General features: G+C 37.2%; 1 protein-coding gene across 1 annotated transcript in view; it reads left to right on the forward strand.

Moving 5' to 3' along the window:
• Positions 1 to 20,423, forward strand: part of EPB41L3 (erythrocyte membrane protein band 4.1 like 3) — a 229,457-nt gene that overhangs the window by 134,855 nt on the left and 74,179 nt on the right. The window contains exons 2-3 of the mRNA XM_021711050.1: positions 2,492 to 2,685; positions 12,882 to 13,079. Coding sequence (XP_021566725.1) covers positions 2,503 to 2,685; positions 12,882 to 13,079 — 381 coding nt within the window. The 5' untranslated portion in view covers positions 2,492 to 2,502. The remainder of the gene's footprint in view (positions 1 to 2,491; positions 2,686 to 12,881; positions 13,080 to 20,423) is intronic.

Here is a 20,423-nt window from a genome sequence, read left to right on the forward strand (position 1 = left end):
TTTTTCAGGATACGATACATTTAGAGCTTGGATAGAGGGATAGGCAGAGAGAGAGAGGAGGAAAGCAGGTTTTGAATCCCAAGAGGGCAAGTATGTTGACAAGACAACTCTCAACCTGGGTTGTGACTTCTAAGAGAGCTGATGAGAATATTCAAGAGTGGGGAAACTATCGCTTTGAACACAAGAGTCAACAAAGTGGTAGGGTTGGAGACCAGATTAAGGTATTTGCAGAGAAAAGAGAAACTGAGGAAGGAGAAGATAGTAAGGGTGAATAACATTTTTGTTTTGTTCTGTTTTGTTTTGAAAAATTGAGTCATGAGCAGAAAGTAGAGAGAGATAGTAGTTGCTATTGGTGATGTGAGATCAAGGGAAGGCTACTTTGTTTTTGTAAGATAGGAACCACTAGAGCATGATTTATATTTTGGTAGAATTTTGGTCTATATAATATATATTGAATTGGGCAAATATACTGAGATTCAAACAATTCAGAGCAGGTGGTCCATGCTCTGTGAGACTATCCAGAGACCCAGACTGGAAGGAGTAGTCTGGCATCCTCCAGAATGTGAAGCATCCAGGACTGGGTTTAAGAGGACGATGTCTATTGTTATTTTCTAGCCAATGGGAAAGGGAAATCTTGGGTAGGCGGCTCTGTCTTTATGAAAATGACCTAAACATTGAATACATTTTTTTCTGTTGTCTCATTAGTCCAGTCTTAATCACGTGACCACAACTCATTGTAGTGTTAAGGTGAGTCTAAGAGTACTTGCTAAAACTGAAAGGTTAGTTGCTAAAGGAAAATGGAGGAAATGGATTCTGGGAAGAGTCTATTTCTGCCAGGCTATGAGCACCTTGGAGTGGGGGGGTGGTTGCAACTATCATCTCCTTTCCAAAAGGTGGAATTTGATTGTAGGCTCTGAATTCCACAGTGTACTCACCATCTTCCCTTCCACTATTTTCTCTCTATACCACTTTCCAAAGTTACAAAGAGGATGTAATATTTACTTTCAAGATTTGGAAAGGAAAAAAAATCTGTTCATTTTATTTGGATCACTCTCTTTCTCTGTGTTTGGGCTTACTATTTACATATACTTGGGGCAGCTGAGCCCATGCCAAGTTGGTATGTCTTTTATTCAACAGAATATCTGGTGATTGTGAAAATAACCCTAAATAGAAAGCACAGATATAGCATTTAGTTGATAACATAGATTATACTTGGTATGTTCCTTCCTTCTTTAAATTATTAAACATTCTGATGTATATTGTGAAGATCGAAACGAAATGGTAGTCTTACTATAGAGTTACAGGTTTTATTTTACATAATTTACAGTATACCAATGGGTATATCACTTGCTTAAAATATTACACTGTCCCTTTGTTCATGATATTTTTACTATAAAATTAGAATTAAGAAGGGAAATTATATGTCAATATGAGATATCTGTTCTTCAGATACCCCATATGCCTAAGATAAGAACTTACTTAAAATGACACAGCATCTACTTGGCATAGCAGCTCTCTTGCTGCTTAGAGCACAATCTGTTTTAAAAACACAGTGGCATTTCTTCTTAGCAGGGGGAAAAGTAACAGTAGGAAGTAAGTTCTTTAGGTATGATCATGTTTGGTGTCCCCGTGTGGCACTTGTAGAAACCGAAGCACAAAATCCTGAAGTATCTTGACTAGCAAACTTTTAGAAGATGGTGGTTATATATTAGAAGGTCTTGTCTTAGGATGTAGCAGCAGATTATTATGTATGAAGTTCGGTTGTTTGAATTCCTTATAAGATATGAGACAAACTCATCTTTCAATACTCAATGGAAGTTAAGAGGAAGCCAGGAAGAATATGAGAATTAACTTAGGAGGGAAGGAGAGGTGATGCTGCCTTGGCCCATCCCCAGCCACAGCCGGTGTGAGACAGAGCCCATATCCCTGAAGAAGCCATTGTTATAGTTGTGGTTGCTAATTCAAAGGAGGATAACTAAATTAAGAGACATTAAATGTAAAAGGCATTTGTTTCTGAGGGATCCAAGGTGTCAGGGCTTGGGAGGGCCTCCGTATAGGGATAGGAAGAGGGTGAGGAATGAGAAAGAATGTCTGCTTGCTTTGTTAGATCACCCTTCCCAGGGATTAAAATATATTCAGCTGATACACCAGATACATTTTTCTGAAATTGCATGTAATTTATTTAATTATTAAGACATTTAAAAATGTTATATTATGACTCTCTGTGGCAAAAATCTAATAGGACTCAAGCCTGTGATCATTACAAACCAACTTTTACTTCTGTTAAATGTTAGCTTTGAGCCACTCCTGGGCACCCAACTTTGTGGCATATTTGACATGTGGTCTGGCGAGTGTGTGGATAGGAGGTTTGATGGCTCGCTCCCTCCCTCCTTATGACTGTCTTTAGCCTGTCTCGGGTAGCATCCTAGTTTTCTGCCGAGAGAAGGTAATTGCACCGAGTGATGGGATTTCCCCTTTTTTCTGCTGGCAGAACAATCAACCATGACGACCGAATCCGGATCAGACTCGGAATCCAAGCCCGACCAGGAGGCCGAGCCCCAGGAGGCGGCAGGGGCGCGGGGGAGCGCGGGGGAGCCCGGGCCGCAGCTGCCCAGCGAAGAGCACCGACAGGCCTTGGAGCAGTTCGCGGCCGCCGCGGCGCACAGCACCCCGGTGAGGAGGGAGGTGAGCCCGCTTCGCGCCGCCTGGCCAGCACCAGCCGGAAAACCAATTAGACCGTGTTTGCTGAGCTGTGCGGGGTCTGCTTTAGCCTTGGTCTCTTAGCACAAGAGGCAACTATGAGGGCATCTGCTTTGCTCTTTCTGGGCCCAGGCGGATGAACATGCATATGCATGCTATCGTAAGGCCTTCTGTGAATGGCATTCCACAACCTTGCTTGGTATCTCTTCTGTTTACTTAAAACACTTAAATTCACACCGAAGTCTGGATTGGAGATTATTGGGCCTATATGGATTTAGAGGCAACTAAATGGACAGCTTTAATTATGGTTGTGGTTGTTTTTTTTATTTCCAGCCTAAGGGTTAGAGCTGTTTGTGTTTGTTCCTAGGCACGACTCTGACCCTAGCACTGCCATGTACTTTCATGGACCTTCAGATTTCTTTCCCTGCCCTATTCACATCTATTTTTTTCTCTACACACGTTTGAATTGTGATGAGTCATGTATTTCTTTTAAAAGTTCTCACATAGAAAATAAAGTATGGTTTATACCTGGGCTTTGAATGAGTCCATGTTTAAATTTCTTTTGCTTTAAAACTGCAAATTTGGAATCAACGTGCTTCAGAGTACTGACTTGTACATGGTAAAGAACTCTAGAGTCGGGACAAGTGATTGACCTTTTATAGGTTAGAAGTGTATGTGTTGAGCTGAAAATTTTATATTGAGGGAAGAGACGTGAAATCAGCATATTAGTGAAAAATCTTTGGAAGTCACAACACGTTATTATTGCATTAAACTACATATTTGCAGCCAGCTTATTTTATTTCTTTACTCAGAGCATTTGTAAGGTTCTATTAAAAAAAAAAAAACTTAAAAAAAATTAAGGTAAAATATGCATATATATATAATTTACTATTTTTATGTGTACAGTTTAGTGGTAATGAATACATTTATAGTCTTTTTTTCTCCCTTCATCACCACCTTCCTGGCCTCAGGTATTCCCTACTCTACTCTGTCTTCATGAGAACCACTTTTTTTGTTTCCACATGAGAGAACATGCAATATTTGTCTTTCTGTGCTTGGCTTATTTTACTTAACCTAACAGCCTCCAGTTCCATCCATGTTACTGCAAGTAACAAGATTTCATTATTTTTTATAGCTGACTAATATTCCATGGCATATATATATCACATTTTAAAAATCCACTCATCTGCTAATGGGCACTTAGAATGATTCTATATTTTGACTGTTGTGAATAGTGCTGCAATAAATGTGGAAATGCAAATGCCTTTTTTTTTTTTTAAAGATGTAGGGTACAGTCCAGGATTAGGTGCATAAGTGGTCATCATAAAGGTGAAGTTTAGGTCTCCCTTTGGTCCCCACTTCTCCTGATTTGGGATCAGTTGCCCTTATTGATGTTTTGTTGATGTTTTGTGTCCCCCCCCCCTTCCCTGGCAGTGTCCCACTACTTTCAATCCCTTTCCTATAGTATTGTAATAAATGTTCAGGGTCTGCTTATGAGTGAGAATATGTGTGGTACTTAGTTCTTTGTTTCTGTGATACATCACTGAGTATGATAGACTCTAAATCGATCCAAGTTGCTGCAAAGTCTGTAATTTGTCCTTCTTTATGATTGTGTAATATTCCATTGTGTATATGTACCACATTTTTTTATCCAGACCACTTTCGGATGGAGCACAGTTGGTTCCATGTTTTTGCTATTGTGCTGCAATAAGCATGTGCCAGGTATCTTTTTTTGTAGAATGATTTGAGTTCCTCCAGGCATATTCCCAGAAGGGGATTGCTGGGTCGTATGGAAGGTCAAGTTTTAGATCTTTTAGAAATCGCCACACTGTTTTCCACAGAGGTTGTACTAATTTACACCCCCACAATGTAGAAGGGTTTCCTTTTCGCCATTTTTTCTAGCATCTGTTGTTTTTTGAGTTATTAATGATGGCCATCATGACTGAATGAGGTGGTATCTCAGTGTAGTTTTGATTTACATTTCTTTGGTGATTAGTGATGCTGAGCATTTTTTCATGTATCTGTTAGCTGTTCTTTTGAGATGTGTCTATTCATATCTTTTACCTACTTTCTGATAGGGCTGTTTGCTTTTTTTCCTTTTGGCATGTTTGAGTTCCTTGTAGATCCTGGATGTTAGGACTTTGTCAGATATACAGTTGGCAAATATTTTTTTTTCATTCTGTATGCTGTCTCCTCACTTTCTTGATGGTTTCTTTTGCTTAGTGCAAATCCCTTTTCAATTTATTGATTTTCTTTCCTTTAAATATATACTCCGTAGTGGAATTGCTGGATCATATGGTAGATCTACTTTTAATTTTTTTATTGAAAACCTTCATACTATTCCATTCTATTTTCTGTAGTATCTGTAGTGGTTTACATTCTCACCAACAATGTATGAGGGTTCCCTTTCTCTGCCATCCTCACCAGCATTTATTATTGCCTGTTTTTTTGATACAAGCCATTCTAACTGGGGTGAGATGGTATCTCAAATGTGGTTTTAATTTGCGTTTCTCTGATGATTAGAGATGTTGAGCATTTTTTTTCATATACCTGTTGGCCGTTTGTAGGTCTTTTTTTGGAGAACATCTATTCAGATATTTATTCAGATATTTTTAATGGGATTATTATTATTTTTGCTATTGAGTTGTTTGAGCTTCTTATATATTCTGGTTAGTGATTCCCTGTCAGATGAATAATTTGCAAATATCTTCCCTCATTCAGAGGGTTGTCTCTTTACTTTGTTAAGGTATATGTGTGTGTGTATGTATATATGTATACATACACACACACATACACACACAATATACTTTTGCTGTGCAGAAGCTTATTAGCTTGTTATCTCATTTATCTATTTTTGCTTTGATTGTCTGTGCTTTGAGGTCTTATTCAGTATCATGTTAGCTGTGGGTTTGTCCTATATGGTCTTTATTATTTTGAGGTATGTTTCTTCTATACCCATTTTGCAGAGGGTTTTTATCATAAAGGGATATTGAACTTTATCAAATTTTTTTGGCATATGTTGAAATGAACATATGCTTTTTGTTCTTGATTCTATTAATATGATGTATCATATTTATTGATTTGCATATGTTAAACCATTCTTGCATCCCTAGGGTGAATCCCATGTCTTTGTCTGGTTCTAGTTTCAGACCTCATAGAATGAGTTTGAGAGTAGTTTCCCCTCTTCAATTTCTTTGAGGTTGGATAGAATTGGTATTAGTTGCTCTTTAAATGTTTGGTAGAATTAGCAATGAAGCCATCCATCCCTTGGTGTTCTTTAATGGGATGGGAGACTTTTAATTACAGCTTTAATTTCACAACTTGTTATTGGTTTGTTGACGTTTTGGGCTTCTTTATGGTTCAATCTTGGTAGGTTGTATATGTCCAGAAATTTCTATATTTCTCTTAGGTTTTCCAGTTTGATGGTATATAGTTGTTCATAGTAATCTCTAATGATTCTTTGTATTTCTGAGGTCTCAGTTGTTAGTCTCTTTTTTTTGTTTCTGGTTTATTTGGGTCTTCTTTTTTCTTAGTGAGTGTAGTTAAAGGTTTGTTGGTTTTGTTTATCTTTTCAAGAAAACTAACTTTTTTCCATTGATTTTCTATATTGCTTTTAAATTCTCAATTGTATTTATCTCTGTTCCAATATTTATTCTTTCTCTCCTTCCATTAATTTTAGGCTTGGTTAGTTCTTGCCTTTCTAGTTCCTGGAGGTGCATCCTTAGGCTGTTTACCTGAAATCTTTCTACTTTTTTGATATAGGTGTTTATTGCTAAAAACTTTCCTATTAACTGATTTGTCATATCTCATAGATTTCGGTATGTTGTATTTCTATTTTCATTTATTTGAAGAAAAATTTTAATTTTCTTCTTAATTTTTTCATTGACCCATTAGTTGTTCAGGTGCTTGTTGTTTAATTTCCATGTGTCCATTATTTTTCAAGGTTCCTCTTGTTATTGATTTCTAGTTTTATTTCATTGTGGTAAGAAAATATACTTGATAGGATTTGTGTGGTTTTTTTTTAAGTTTGTTCAGACGTGTTATGTGACCTAAGATATGGGCTATTCTGGAGGATGTCCCCTGTGCTGATGAAAATAATGTGTATTCTGTAGCAATTGGGTTAAATGTTCTGTAAATGTGAGTTAGTGCTATTAGATATAGTGTGTAGTTTGTGTAGTTTAACTCCACTGTTTCTTTGTTGACTTTCCTTCTGAGTGGTCTATCCATTATTGAGAGTAAGGTGTTAAAGTTCCCTACTATTACTATATTGCAGTCTGTTTCTCCCTTTGGACATGTTAATCTTTGCTTTATATGCTGGGAGCTCTAGTATTGGGTACATAGATGTTTATAATTATTATATCCTCTTGCTGAATTGATCCATTTAGCATTATATAGTGACCTTCTGTGTCTCTTTTTACAGTTTTAAATTTGTAGCTTATTTTATCTGCTATAAGTATAGATTAGTCCTCATCTTTTTCCATTTTCATGGAATATCTTTTTCTACCTCTTTACTTTCAGTCTGTTTGTGTTCCTTATAGGTAAAGTGGGTTTCTTAAAGCCAGCAAATAATTGGATCTTTTTAAAAAATTGAATCTTTTCAACCACTCTGTGCCTTTTAATTGGACAATTGAGATCATTTACATTTAGTGTTATTAACGATAAGGACTTAATACTGCCATTTTGTGACCTATTTTCTGGTTGTTTTGAGACTCCTCTCTTCCTTTCTTACTGTTTTGCTTTGTGGTTAAGTGATTTTCTCTGGTATTATATTTAAATGCATTACTTTTTATTTTTAGTAACTCTATTATAGGTTTTGTACTGTGGTTACCATGAAGCTTTAAAAAAAAATCTTATAGATATAACAAGTTGTTTTAAAGAGATGAAAATATCTTAGATCATAAATAAAAGAATAGAAACAAAGGCAAAAAAAAAAAAAAAAAACTGCTAAAACTTACCCTACACTTTAACTTCATACTCCCACATTTTTACTTAATTGTCTCAACTTACCTATTTTTATATTACCAGTCCCTTAAAAGTTTGTTGTCGCTATTATTGTTTTTGACCAGTTTGTCCTTTGGGCATCACACTAGTTATGAGTGGGTTGTCCATCACAATTAAGTAATAGAGTATTCTGAGTTTGTCTGTGTACTTGATTTTACCAGTGGGTTTTATACCTTGAAAAATTTTCTTTTTGCGTGTTAATGGTTTTTTTTTTCTTTTCTTTCAGCTTGAAGAGTTCTTTTCAGCATTTCTTTTAAAATGAGTTTGCTAGTGGTGAATGCTCTCAGCTTTTGTTTGTCTCCTTTATATTTGAAGGATGATCTTTCTGGATACAATATTCTTGGATGGCAGTTTTTTTTTTCTTTGAGCACTTTGAAAATGTTGTTTCACTCCCCCCTGGCCTGTATGGGCTCCCTTGAGGAATTAGTTGCCAGACAAATTGGAACTTCTTTATGTTATTTGCCACTTTTCTTTTACTACTTTTAGGATTATCTCTTTGTCCTTGACCCCTGAGAGTTTGATTGTCTGATATGCCTTATAATAGACTTATAGTAAGATTTATATAGTCTTATTCGGGTTGAATCTGTTTGGTGTTCCCAAACCTTCCTGTACCTGGATATTTCTCTTTCTCATGTTTTGAACTTATCTTTTATTATTTCTTTGAATAAACTTTCTACCCCTTTCTCTTGCTTAGCTCCCTCTTGATCATCAACAATTCTTAGATTTGTTTTTATGAGGCAATTTTGTAGGTGATGGTTGTTCTTATTTTTTTTTTTCCTCGTCCCCTCTGTGTACTTTCTTTTCTTTTCTTTTCTTTTTTTTTTTGAGTTGGAGTCTCACTCAGTCGCCCAGACTGGAGTGCAGTGGCCGCTCCTGGCCACCGCAGCCTCTCCTGCTAGGCTCCGGCAATCCTTCTGCCTCAGCCTTCTGAGTAGCTGGAATTACAGGCATGTGCTACCATGCCCGGCTGATTTTTGATTTATTGTAGAGATGAGGTCTCGCTGCCCAGGCGGGGCTCAGGCAATCCACTCACCTCAGCCTCCCAAAGGCGCAGGATTACAGGCTGAGCCACCGAGCCCGGCTTGTGTACTTTCAAGTAGGTGTTCTTTGAGCTCACTCACTTCTTTCTCAGCTTGGTCCATTCTGCTGTTGATAGCCTTAATGAGTTCTTCAGTTCAGTAAATATATTTCTCAGTTCCAAGATTTCTGTTTGATTTTTTAAAAATTATTTCAATCGCTGTTAAATTTCTCTGATACATTTCAGAGTTGCTTTTCTAGGTTATTTTGGAGATCACTGAGTTTTCTTAAAACTGCTATTTTGAAGTCTTGGTCAGAGAGCTCACAAGTTGCCATCTCATTAGAGTGAGTCACTGGATTTTTGCTTTGTCCTTTTGAGGAGGTCATGGTTCCCTGTTTGCTGCTATTTCTTGTAGGTTTGCATCTATGTCGTTGTATTAAAGGAATTATTTATTCCAGTTTTCTCTGTCACATTTTGATTTTTATTGGATATATTTGCTTAATAAATCCTTACTGCTAGTTCACTGACTCCTTTTTGGCTCTAGATGGTACCTTAAATCAGGTTTTCCTTGGCTCCTGGTAAATGATTGGAGTGCTGCCTGTCCTGAATGAGGGAGTTCCCAAAGTGATTATCCCAGCAGTGTGGGAAAGCTGGCTAGGGGGTTGTGCCCAAGGGACCTGTGGACTATACCTTCTGTAGCATGGTGATGCTGATTTGGCATCTTCTCTGGCAGAATTTCAAAGCAGACTTTCTAGGGCTGAGGATGACAGTGTCACCTCCCCCTTTTGTCTCTGACTGACTTGAGGGATATTTCTCCCTTTAGGCAGTCATGATGCTTCCCATGGGTCAAGGCAAGGACAAATCTCCTGCCAGAGAACACAGGATGTGGGAAAGCTGGTTAACCACCTTATTCTCACTTTTTGTAGTATAGAAACTGTGAGTTGGGGGAAGATTTTTCACATACTTATATTGCTGGGCAGAATGGTGGGGGAGGGGCATTATGAATGTAGAAGTTCAATTTTCTTACCATCTGCTTGGAGCTCTTTTATTTCTCTGTGGCTCTGGGGTCTCATATTTGATTCTAGGGTGTTACTGGTGAAAATCTCAGTGCTGCATATTTATTTTTGGTGTGGGGGTGGAGAGTGAAGGCAGCTTGCTTCTACGCTGCCATTTTAAAACCAAAAGTCAAAAGTTCTGCTTTTAAATGACATTAATAATAACACTTATTTTCACTCTATAAATAAATGCTCTGTCTGCTCTCAGAGGTTTTGTGATGGAGAACTGAGAATTTCCATCCTAGTTTAGTAAACAAAATCTAAAGAGCTATTGTCATTATGGTTTTTCTTCACCCTTTCTTTTTGTAGAGGAGTGATGCTATTAGTGTTTGGATTGTTTGTATTTTTTTAAGTCAGAATCTCACTCTGTCACCCAGGTTGGAGAGCAGTGACATGATCACAGCTCACTGCAGCTGTAACCTCCTGGGCTCAGGATATCCTTCCACCTTTGTCTCCCAAGTAGCTGGAACTACAGGTGCATGCCACCATGCCTGGCTAATTTTTAAACTTTTTATAGAAACCAGGTCTTGCCTAAACTGTGAGCTACCATGCCTGATTGATTTTCTTCTTCTTTTTTTTGATCTTCAAAATTTTAATCTTCAAAAATTTAAAATTACTAGACTGAATGTTTGACTTTTTCTTTATTCTCTCCTCTTAACTCTGAAATGAAATAACATGAAAATGGGAAATAATTATAGAAAAGTATGAGTATCTATCCTTAGACATGATTAAATATACTTTCTTTATATTCTGTAATCAGATGCTTAATAAAAAAGAAGAGAAGTGATATTAAGAGTGGAAAATGACTGACTGCCCAAAGGGCAGAGACTTAAGCTGGTCCTGTCTCTTCCAGTACTTATTTTACTGTCCTCAGGGAACTCATTCAAACCTTCAGGCCTCAGTTTCCTCATATACAAAATGAAGATCTCAGAAAAGATAATTTCCAAGATTCTTCTACAAAATTATTTGATTCAAAATAGGAGGCCAGTTATGTTGGAGAAAAAATGAAGTGTGTTTGGCATGCAGTGATAATTAAAACATGGATTTGGCTGCATTTGAATTCCAACTTACTAATTTTGTGACCTTTAGAAAGTTCCTTAGGCTTCCTGTGTCTTTCTTTATCTGCAAATGAGGATAATAATACCTATGCCATGGGCTGCTACAAGGATTAAATGAGATAGAAGATTTACTAAAAATCCAATATTTTTAAACTATAATGCATCATATGACTATGATTGATATCTCATTTAAGGTGCTTGATCTACTTTTCTGAAGTCGTTAAAGTTTTAAAAATGTATGTCAGAGCCTCAATGATGGGTTCGTGTTTCTTGTTTTCTCAGAAACAAGGCCTGTCCTTGATGATGATTTAGGATGCCTTTGGTGTTGACATTTTAAAGTAACCCAGAAGGCTTATTCTTACACAATTTTCTTTTTAACTTTAGTATCTTCCCTGATACATAGAACAAGTTGATTCTAGGTAAAATTTAAACGAAAATGTAGCTTCTAATGGTCCTTTGCCTTTGATGAGATAAAAATGTAAGTTAAATGTGTAAAAGTCTTGTATAAATAATACAGCACTTAGCAAACATGTGTTCTTGTTGTTAATATAGAACTCCAAGGTTTCCAAATTTATTCTTAAACTATATCAAGGTCAATATTAATGACAGTGATTTTCTTGCAGTTATTATTTAAAACTTTGATATGGAAAGATAGCAGTCAAAAAAGTAGGACGGAGTCGACAGCAAGTTTTCTTGGTTATTTACTTGTTTTAGCTGAAGCTAGCCTTCTTAACCATTTTAGCCTTTGGAATTGGTTATCAGTCTTTTGTTGGTTTATTTTTATTAGCTCGGTGTATGGTTTAGTCTCTTTCTGTTCTTAAGAACAACTCAAGACTTTGTCTTGAATTCCTGGGCAAGGTGGAGAAAAGGACTATCTTAGCAATCTTTTGAATGGAAAACAAGATAAAGAATGCAGAAAAACAGAAATCTGTGCTTAAAATCCAAAATAAACATACCAGAATACCTTTGTAATTATATCAGAGTGTTGTAAACTTGTAGAGGTTAATAAAAAAGTTGAAATGATAAACCATCAATACTGTCTTTACTGTTTTCAGCCTATGTATTTTTAGTACCGTGCTGATAGTGTGTTCACAAGAGAGGAAATTTCATGCTGATTTCAAGGCCCTAAATAGAATTTTGGTGCATATCTTTCTTTGGACCATCAGTGCATATTTGTAGACTAGGGACAATGGCATTCTGGCCCATGGGTTGAATTTGCAGTCCTGGAGTTTATTTAAATAGGTAGAAGATGGGAATGGAGAGAGTAGTTGGAGATCAGTGCACAGAGAGATTTCCAAGGGTTTGGTTCAAGGGATAATTGTACTGTTACACAGGATGTCCTCTACAGTTTTGTGTCTGGCCTAGACTAGTCTGTTGTGGTTTGAAAGCAGATTAAAGTGTTTTGGACAGATTTGATTTGTTCTTATACTGGCTCATTACAGTGAAGGGAAGCAGACATAGGGGATTACTTTGTGATGAATTCCAGTGCTGCCGACTTCATTGAATTGATTTAGAGCTAAATCAAATATTTTAACAGTTGTAAAATTACTGAACAGATTAATTCTTGATGCTCTCTAGGCCTTAAAGTTTATCGGGTACCTTACATGTATATGGATGAGGCAGTTATAAAAAGTTGTGGAATATAGAAGAATCTAGTGAATTAAGAAAATAGAGCACATCAGATAATATCTAAATGATATATTTTAGAGGCCTGTACTATTCAATTTTTTGTTTTTTAAGTCAGGAATCAATTGTTTCCTTCTTTCCTGTCTTGATAGCATTTGCTATCTCAGTGCTTTTAACGTAAATCCTGGAGTTATACTGAAATAAGATCCTACTGATAAATTTAAATGGCAAAATTATTTAGGTAAAATGTAACATTATGAATATCTGTATATGTATACCCTTTCTAGTATCCTAATTCAGGCATCTCTCATCCTCTAAGAAATAGAAAGCAACTTGTTTCTAAAGTTGTGTGTTACTGCCTGAGCAATACAATATTTATTTCCTGTCTTGCAATGAAAACTGTTGATTGTTTGCTCTTCACAGGTCACTGACAAGGAACAGGAGTTTGCTGCCAGGGCTGCAAAACAGCTCGAATATCAGCAATTAGAAGACGATAAACTTTCTCAGAAATCATCTAGCAGTAAACTCTCTCGGTCTCCATTAAAGATTGTCAAAAAGCCTAAAAGCATGCAGTGCAAAGTGATTCTTTTGGATGGATCAGAATATACCTGTGATGTAGAGGTAAGTGTAGATTTTTTAAACTTTTTGTCCTAGATATTGAGTGCTGGAGAATGTTAATATAATACATACAAGATGCTTCTTTATTTTTTTCTAGAACTTTGGAAAACTACTTAGACCCTATATCTAAATACAAAATTATTTCCAAAGTCTCTAATAAGAGATCAAATCACTAAAAATACATATAGGGTCCCAAAATATTATAATCAAAAGTAAAATGTGATCTTATTTTATTTGTTTTAGCAATGACATTTCTGACACTTTCTATGGTGGAAACAAAGTATTTGAAGACTTTACAAATTAACTTTTCTTTAATATCCTGGCTATGGTGTAGCATTTACTTGAATTTTACCTTTTATATTTGCATCATATTTGGCCAAATCACTTGTTTCATGGTAGAAACATAAATTCTGTACACAGGGGCAGGAGGATAATTTGAAAGGTCCGTGTCCTTTTCTTGCTCAGGGAATGAGTAATTTTTAAAACATACATCATGATGGGCATTGCAGCTTCAGTGTAAGAGGGTATACTGCTCTTTGTTCTTTTTTGTAAAGAAAACTAAAATTCCTCTCAGAGAGGGGTCAGTTGAATGCCTTTTGTCGGATGTTTAGCAAGACCAAAGTAGCAGATGAAAACATCACAACCTGTGGGTAGCTATGGAGATGGATGAGTGTTAAGTTCGCTGCATATCATGGAGAGTTCACACAGGACATGAACTCAAGCTGTGGAAGCAGGTCTGTGTGTGCACCAAGAAGGAATGGCTTATGCTTTTAGCAAGGTGATTTCTTTTCAGATTTAACATCTTCACTTCAAGAGATCATTCTTCCTGCCTCTGGCCCTTTCCTTGTCATAAAAGGAGGGGCGTCACATACTCCTCCAAGCCAGTGCCTTCTACCACATGCTTCCACAAACTACTCCTTTTTTGAGGTTGTACTAGGATTCTCTCCCAGGCACCACAGACAGTGCATGTGTGTGTGTATGTGTCCTCTCCTCATACCTTTTTACTCTTCATTTCTCATGACCCAGCCAGTACCAAGCCCACCTGATCTCCCAAGTTCCCTGTTTATTCATCTTTGCATCCTCTATCTTACAAATCCCATGTTGTTCCTGTTATATTTTGTATACTGCACCCATGCACCCAGTGCTCTTCTTGCAACAAAAGATTCACATTTATTTCATGTTAAATTTATTTAGGTTGGGAATGAGGGCTGGATTACTAAATTACTACAGACCGCAGGAACATAGAAAGTTTTTGAAAAGTCCACTAATTTATAGAACAGTTTAGACATCCTGTAGCTTTGCAGACATTAATGGGTTGTCGCAAGGATTTTTCAGGACCCTGTAAAGTTTGCCATGTACAGATCCATTTCTTGCCATTTGCTGACTTTTCTTTTGCCTAACTTCTTAGACCAAAGTGCCCAATTACTAATTCAGATGTGAATTCTAGAAATGGGGAGTAATAAGATTGAAAGGGGACAGGATAGCTATATCCAGTAATATATTCCTCACTGGGTTTTAAGATGAAATTTAAGGGACTTTTGTAACCTTGAGAGATTGTATTTTTCCAATATAAAAACACTTTCTGGAAAAATTGATCTAAGACAGGAGAAACTTTTTCCCTTAACTTAGAGGAGAAACTTTCTGTTGATTGCATTTATGGAATGGAATAAACAGGGTAAACTGACAATCCTCTAGTCATGGCTACCAGAGTGTTCTATGGAAGAGTCTAGAAGAAAGTTTCCAGGGTTTCAGGTAGAGAGAATAATACCTCAGTACTGACCGAGGTACACATAGTGTTGATCATTTTGCCAAAATTTAATTTATGCCAGCGCTTCAAGTTCGTTATAGATAATCACTGTGGTTTTGCGTATACAATATTCATTTTGTTATTAACTTTGGATACAATTCAGTGTTACTTTTGCTGTCACTGTGAACATTTTGAGTGGCACAGCAATATTGGTCAGTTATTTTCCTTTGTAATAAAGTATTTTCTTAAATTTGTCAGATTCTTAAGAGTAACTCTTTCCTGGGATATAAAAACCTTTGCCAACAGAATAGTTTCAGTTTCACAACAGATAACAGGTATTAAAAAACGCGTGTTTGCTGTTGACATCTTTGTGAAGAAGACTGAGAAATTTGGATGTGATAAAGCTCAGCAGATTTATTTGTAGCCAATTGATTAAATAAGAAAAATGGATCATAAATCAGTGGTGTGGTCTTTAAGGTCGCAATGAGATACTAATTTAGAAAACATATTTAGGGGTGTGGGATGAAGAAAAAAACAAAAAGCATATTTAAAATATCTCTTGTTTTTTGATGAAAAACTATGGAAAATAAAGCATGGCTGGCAAGGGACACATGGGGCATAACAGGTAAACAAAGAAGGGCAAGCATTGCCCAAGAGAATATGTCCCTCAATATTCTCTCTCCTCAGAACCAAGTTTTTATCAAAGACTTGGATAAAAGGCACGAAAACACAATTATTTTTTTAAAGTGACATGAAGCTTTAAAAGCGACTAATGCCCCAAGTGTCAAAATCCGGTTTTATTGTGAAATGGGCAGTATGGGGCACTGAAGGAAAGCTGGCAAGCTAACATTTAGCAGGAATGGAGGTAAAGTTTCCCCCCTATTAGAAGGGACCAAGTGCAGCCTTGAAATGTGTTTGAGGGAGGGACAGTGAAACTCAGTTATAGCTCGGGTAAAATTCGTTTTTGCATTGAAGTTTATTACAAACTCAGCATGACCCAAGACTGCAGTGTCGTCAAACCCTTTGGCGTAATTATAGGCTGCTTCCTGGGAAGTTCCCTGTGCTGCACAGAGCCTGCTTGCAGGCTGTGTTTTACTCACATGTGGTAAAAGCCCTGAAGTCACCAGTCTGGGGAGGGCTAACGCACTTGTCAACCTGTAACTTGTGTGATTTCAAGGAACTTCCTTCCACTTTCTGAACCTGGATTTCCTCAACAAAAAAATGGAAGTGAAAATACTTGCCTCAAAGATGGGATGTAGCATATTCTTAATAAGTGGAATCTGTTTAATAATTATAATAAGAACAGTGAACTGACTTGAACTTATTTGCAAGAGAATTATAGGATGGCGAATGATCTAGAAGCCTTCCCATGAAGAATGACTAGAAAATAGGATGTGTTAAATATGGAAAGAATAAGATTGAAAGGGGACAGAATAGCTATATTCAGTTACTTGGAGAGATTGTGATTGAAGGGTTCTCATAACTTTCTCATGTAAAGAAAGCATAACCAAAGTAGAAGTTACAAGTCAGATTTTAGTTAAACAGAAAACAATTGTCTTATCAAAGAGCTCCAAACCCTGGGCTTGCAGACTGGTGCTGGTCCGTGGCCTGTTAGGAGTGCAGCACAGCAAAAGAGGAGCAGTGGAGGTGGGGGGAAGTGGAGCTCCGCCTCCTGTCAGATCAGAGCCAGCAGCTGCATTAGATTCTCATAGGAGCTCAAGCCCTATTGTGAACTGCACAATAGGGATCTAGGTGACTCACTCCTCATGACCTAATGAGAATCTAATGCCTGATGACTCTCTTCTCCCCCCAAAACTCCCATCCATGGAAAAATTGTCTTCCACAAAACTGGTCCCTGATGCCAGAAAGGCTGGGGACTGCTGTCTTAAATGATTGCTGTCAACTTTGGGTTGAAGTACATGTTACCAGACGTTTCCAGCAGAAACTATAGGTGTGTTTGTGGAAGCCAACCATTCCTGAGATGCTATCTCAGACCAGATCACTTCCAACACCCTTCCTACTATCACTCCCGGAGAAAAGAGACACATAAATACATAATAGCCTGAATGCAAGGGACAGAATTGCTTTGGTATTTCCTGTCCCCAATACATGTAGGTGAATTAAGAAGAGCATGCAGGAGGTGTTAGCAGGTGGAACTCTTCTTTGCATTTAATAAGGCATCAAAAACAGCATTTTATTTTCATGAAATTGTCATGTTTGTCCCCATGTCCTATTTAATGCCTTTATCAATTTGGTGTTAAAACCAACAGTGTTCAACTCTACCATGATGTTACCATGAGGATTTATAAAGGACCCCCCTGTAAAGGACCCCCTGCCAACATACACAACACATACACACCTGGGAATAGCATGGTTCTCTTTTCTTTTGAGGCACAGTGCTGCAGTGTTGCAGCAAACTGGAAAGCAAGATACGAGGAGCAGTTCTCTGAGAGCAATGCCTGAACACTTACTACATGTTCAGTTCCTGTCCCCCCAAATGCTAACCTTTTCAGATTGTGCTAGCTTTTTCTAACTTTCCTCTAGCAGTAGCCTTAGATTATTTTAGTACTCAATGTTTTTCTACTTAAGAGACTTTTCCCTTAATAATTTCTTTCAAACTCTTAGTCTTGATTTTTTTAAAATACAAGATAAGATCTCCTTATAATAAGAAAAGTTCTTATTATGGACGGGTTGATGTATATGTTTGGGAAATGTTTACATTCTACCAGATTTTCACGTATGCCAGCACGATCACTGAAGCAACTTCCGCTAGCCATTTATTGTTTTTGCTGTTTATTTCTCTAAACATAAATTTTAAAAGAGAAAATAAACAAAAGTACCCCAGCCACTCGCAGTAGAAGAAACAGTGCTCACACCCACCCCATTTATTTTCATCCTGTGGCTTCTGTATTTGGCAACTTGATTAGAATCTGACTGATTAGAGTCCATTGTATTTCCTAATGACCATTCAATTAGAAAGTTGTTTTCTCTATTTGGGCACCTTTCTAATCTAGGGTGATTTTGTTTTAGGAAAACAAGGCAGGTTTAATCTCATATTTGAGTCCATATTTCATAATACACGTTTGCTGCTACATATATCAGATGTTTAAGCCATTGCATAGTACAGTTTGGTTGGTTTCTCATGAGAAACCCTGTTGGATAGTTGTCTGAAGTATTACTGGAACTGTGGTGGAGGTTTTACTTTGCAGGTGTTATTCAAAAGGGCTCTGACAGGTTTCTCTTCCCAAGTGAAAGTCAGTTTACTTAGCCTCTAAATATTACCAATTCAATAGTGAGGGCGATGTACTGCTTATGGGACTTGGGTAATTCCACACTGGACTAGCACTCCAGGGGAAAATGCCGATGAATGGGCCATACTAGAGAAAGAGTTGTATCCAGATTGGGGCAAATCAAATTGAGCTATTTATACAGCTGTACAACCCTAAAAGTCTGGCCCCAGGTTAGCTAAGGCATTATCCAGAGGCCTATGATTGAATGGGCTCCCTGACTGAAAATGATTTAGATCCCTCCATCTGGAGTAAGTACAGAAATGGTCAAGTTGACTCCAATAAGCATTTTTTTTTATAATCAATATTTTTTATTATGATGTTGCGGGGTACAGTTAAGGGTTAGGTATACAAATACGTTTCATTCAGGCACCCTATTGATAAGAGGTGCTTCCCCATCCCCAGACAGTTATTTGCTACCGTTAATCCCATCTCCCCCACCCCATAGTTTCCCACTACTGTCAGTCATTTTCTTATAGTATTAGGTTGGATGTTCAAGGTCCATTATATGAGTGAGAACATGTGATACTCGGACCTTAATAAGCATTTTTTTGAAAGACCATGCAGATGCTTCTAACAGATCAGAGAGAGCAATTTATAGAACGTTTTTTGTGTGTGACCTTCTAGCTATCAGTCAGTAGGGGACTGCTTAAAAACTTGCTGAATGCTCTGTCTTTCCTATGATTTAATTAACCATCTAATCATGCTTCTATTTTGTGTACCCCACTTCTTGGTATTTTTCTGGAAAAATAAAATCAAAGTCTGTGTTTTCCAACTTTTATGGGTTATGTGATTGAAGACTTTCCAATCTCTTTGGAAGTTGTTGACCAGACAGCAGATATAGTTTCCATAATTCCAGAAATTGATTAGAGCACCTCTTGCCTTTCTTGGATTATAAAAAATATTAAATAATTTTAAAAAATAAAATATGACTTGTTTCAAACCAATATAATTATTCCTTCAACAAACACATCACAGAGCTTTTGATTCTGGGTAACTGTGTAAATTCCAACTTAGCCTACAACATGCCACTTTCCTCAGTGGATCTCTGCTCAACCAGTTGACTTATTCTATCAAACCATCCATCCATCATGTGCTGTCACCAAGTGGTCCAGTCTAGCAATTTCAGCAGAAGTTCCCTGCTTGAAGAATGATGCCCCTGGGTGCTCTAGAGGATGGAAGGGCATTAATTAACCTTGTTTCCTTGTGCAATGGCTCTTTGGTGCAACCATAGGAAGGGTTACATACAAGGACTATTAATATTTCTCATTTACCTGATGTAGTTTCCATTAAATTTTCTTGCCAAGATACTGAGGTTTGTTTGCAGTAAAGTTTGATTAAGACAGACCCTGTCTACTGAAATTGTTGAATCCATCCTCCTGGTTTTCATTTTTTAAAAGTAATGTATTTTCATAGTCCATATGAGTGTAGATATGGTCCCTTAAACACTCTAAACAATGTAAAGGTTAAAAATGTGAGCATATATGTCAAGACATGCAAACAGCAAGAGCCCTGGGATTTCACCGTACTGAAGACTGTGTTTTGGGAGCTGAGTGACTTTGGAAAATTGAGTGCTTGTGTGCGTTAAGTGGTTGATGCTGTAATATAAGATGAAAGTCGCTAAGGAATTATTTTTGCAGTTGTTCCCAGTTGTCAGGTTGAGTTAAGGACTCATAGGATTTATTTTCCAAATGTTAATATTCTAACATTGTGATGCTAAAACACTAGATTTGCTTTTCCATGTAAACCAAACTTGCTGAACTCCTCGTGTTCCCATTTTGTTTTATGACAACTTTATGTCACTGAGGTGATGAAATGAGCTTTCTTTTCTGTGTCCAGGTAGCAGGAATCATAAGTTTACGCTCTGCTGTCTTAGCTGTTCAGAAGGAAGTATTTTTTCTCTGTATTTTGTACAACACACCATGGTTAATTTTCCACATAGTAGATATTCACTACTTATTGGCTTAATGAAGGAAAGCACTCTTCCAGGTTTGAAAATAATCTAAGTTTTCTAGTTCTTAACATTCTGTGACTAAAATTTCAGGTTATACTTTGAATATCTAACTGACTTGCTGAATATTTATCTCCTTCAGAGAATCCTCCCAGCTTGATATCTTTCTCGCATGTGCTCTGGAAGAGGTCCTTTGAATTTCCTTACTATGTTTGTGGTCTTAGTGCCATAGAGCCCTATGAGATGGGGACTTGGCCATTCGCAACCGTTCGCAATTGCCACTGACACCTTTCCTAGAACTCAAGTAGAGGTTGCTGTTCTTTCTTGGCTGCTGCTTCAGAAATAGAGCAGGCTTTCCCTAA

This window comes from Carlito syrichta, unplaced genomic scaffold (genome assembly GCF_000164805.1).
Source record: "Carlito syrichta isolate Samal-C Ts95f unplaced genomic scaffold, Tarsius_syrichta-2.0.1 Scaffold301835, whole genome shotgun sequence".
Lineage (NCBI taxonomy): Eukaryota > Metazoa > Chordata > Mammalia > Primates > Tarsiidae > Carlito > Carlito syrichta.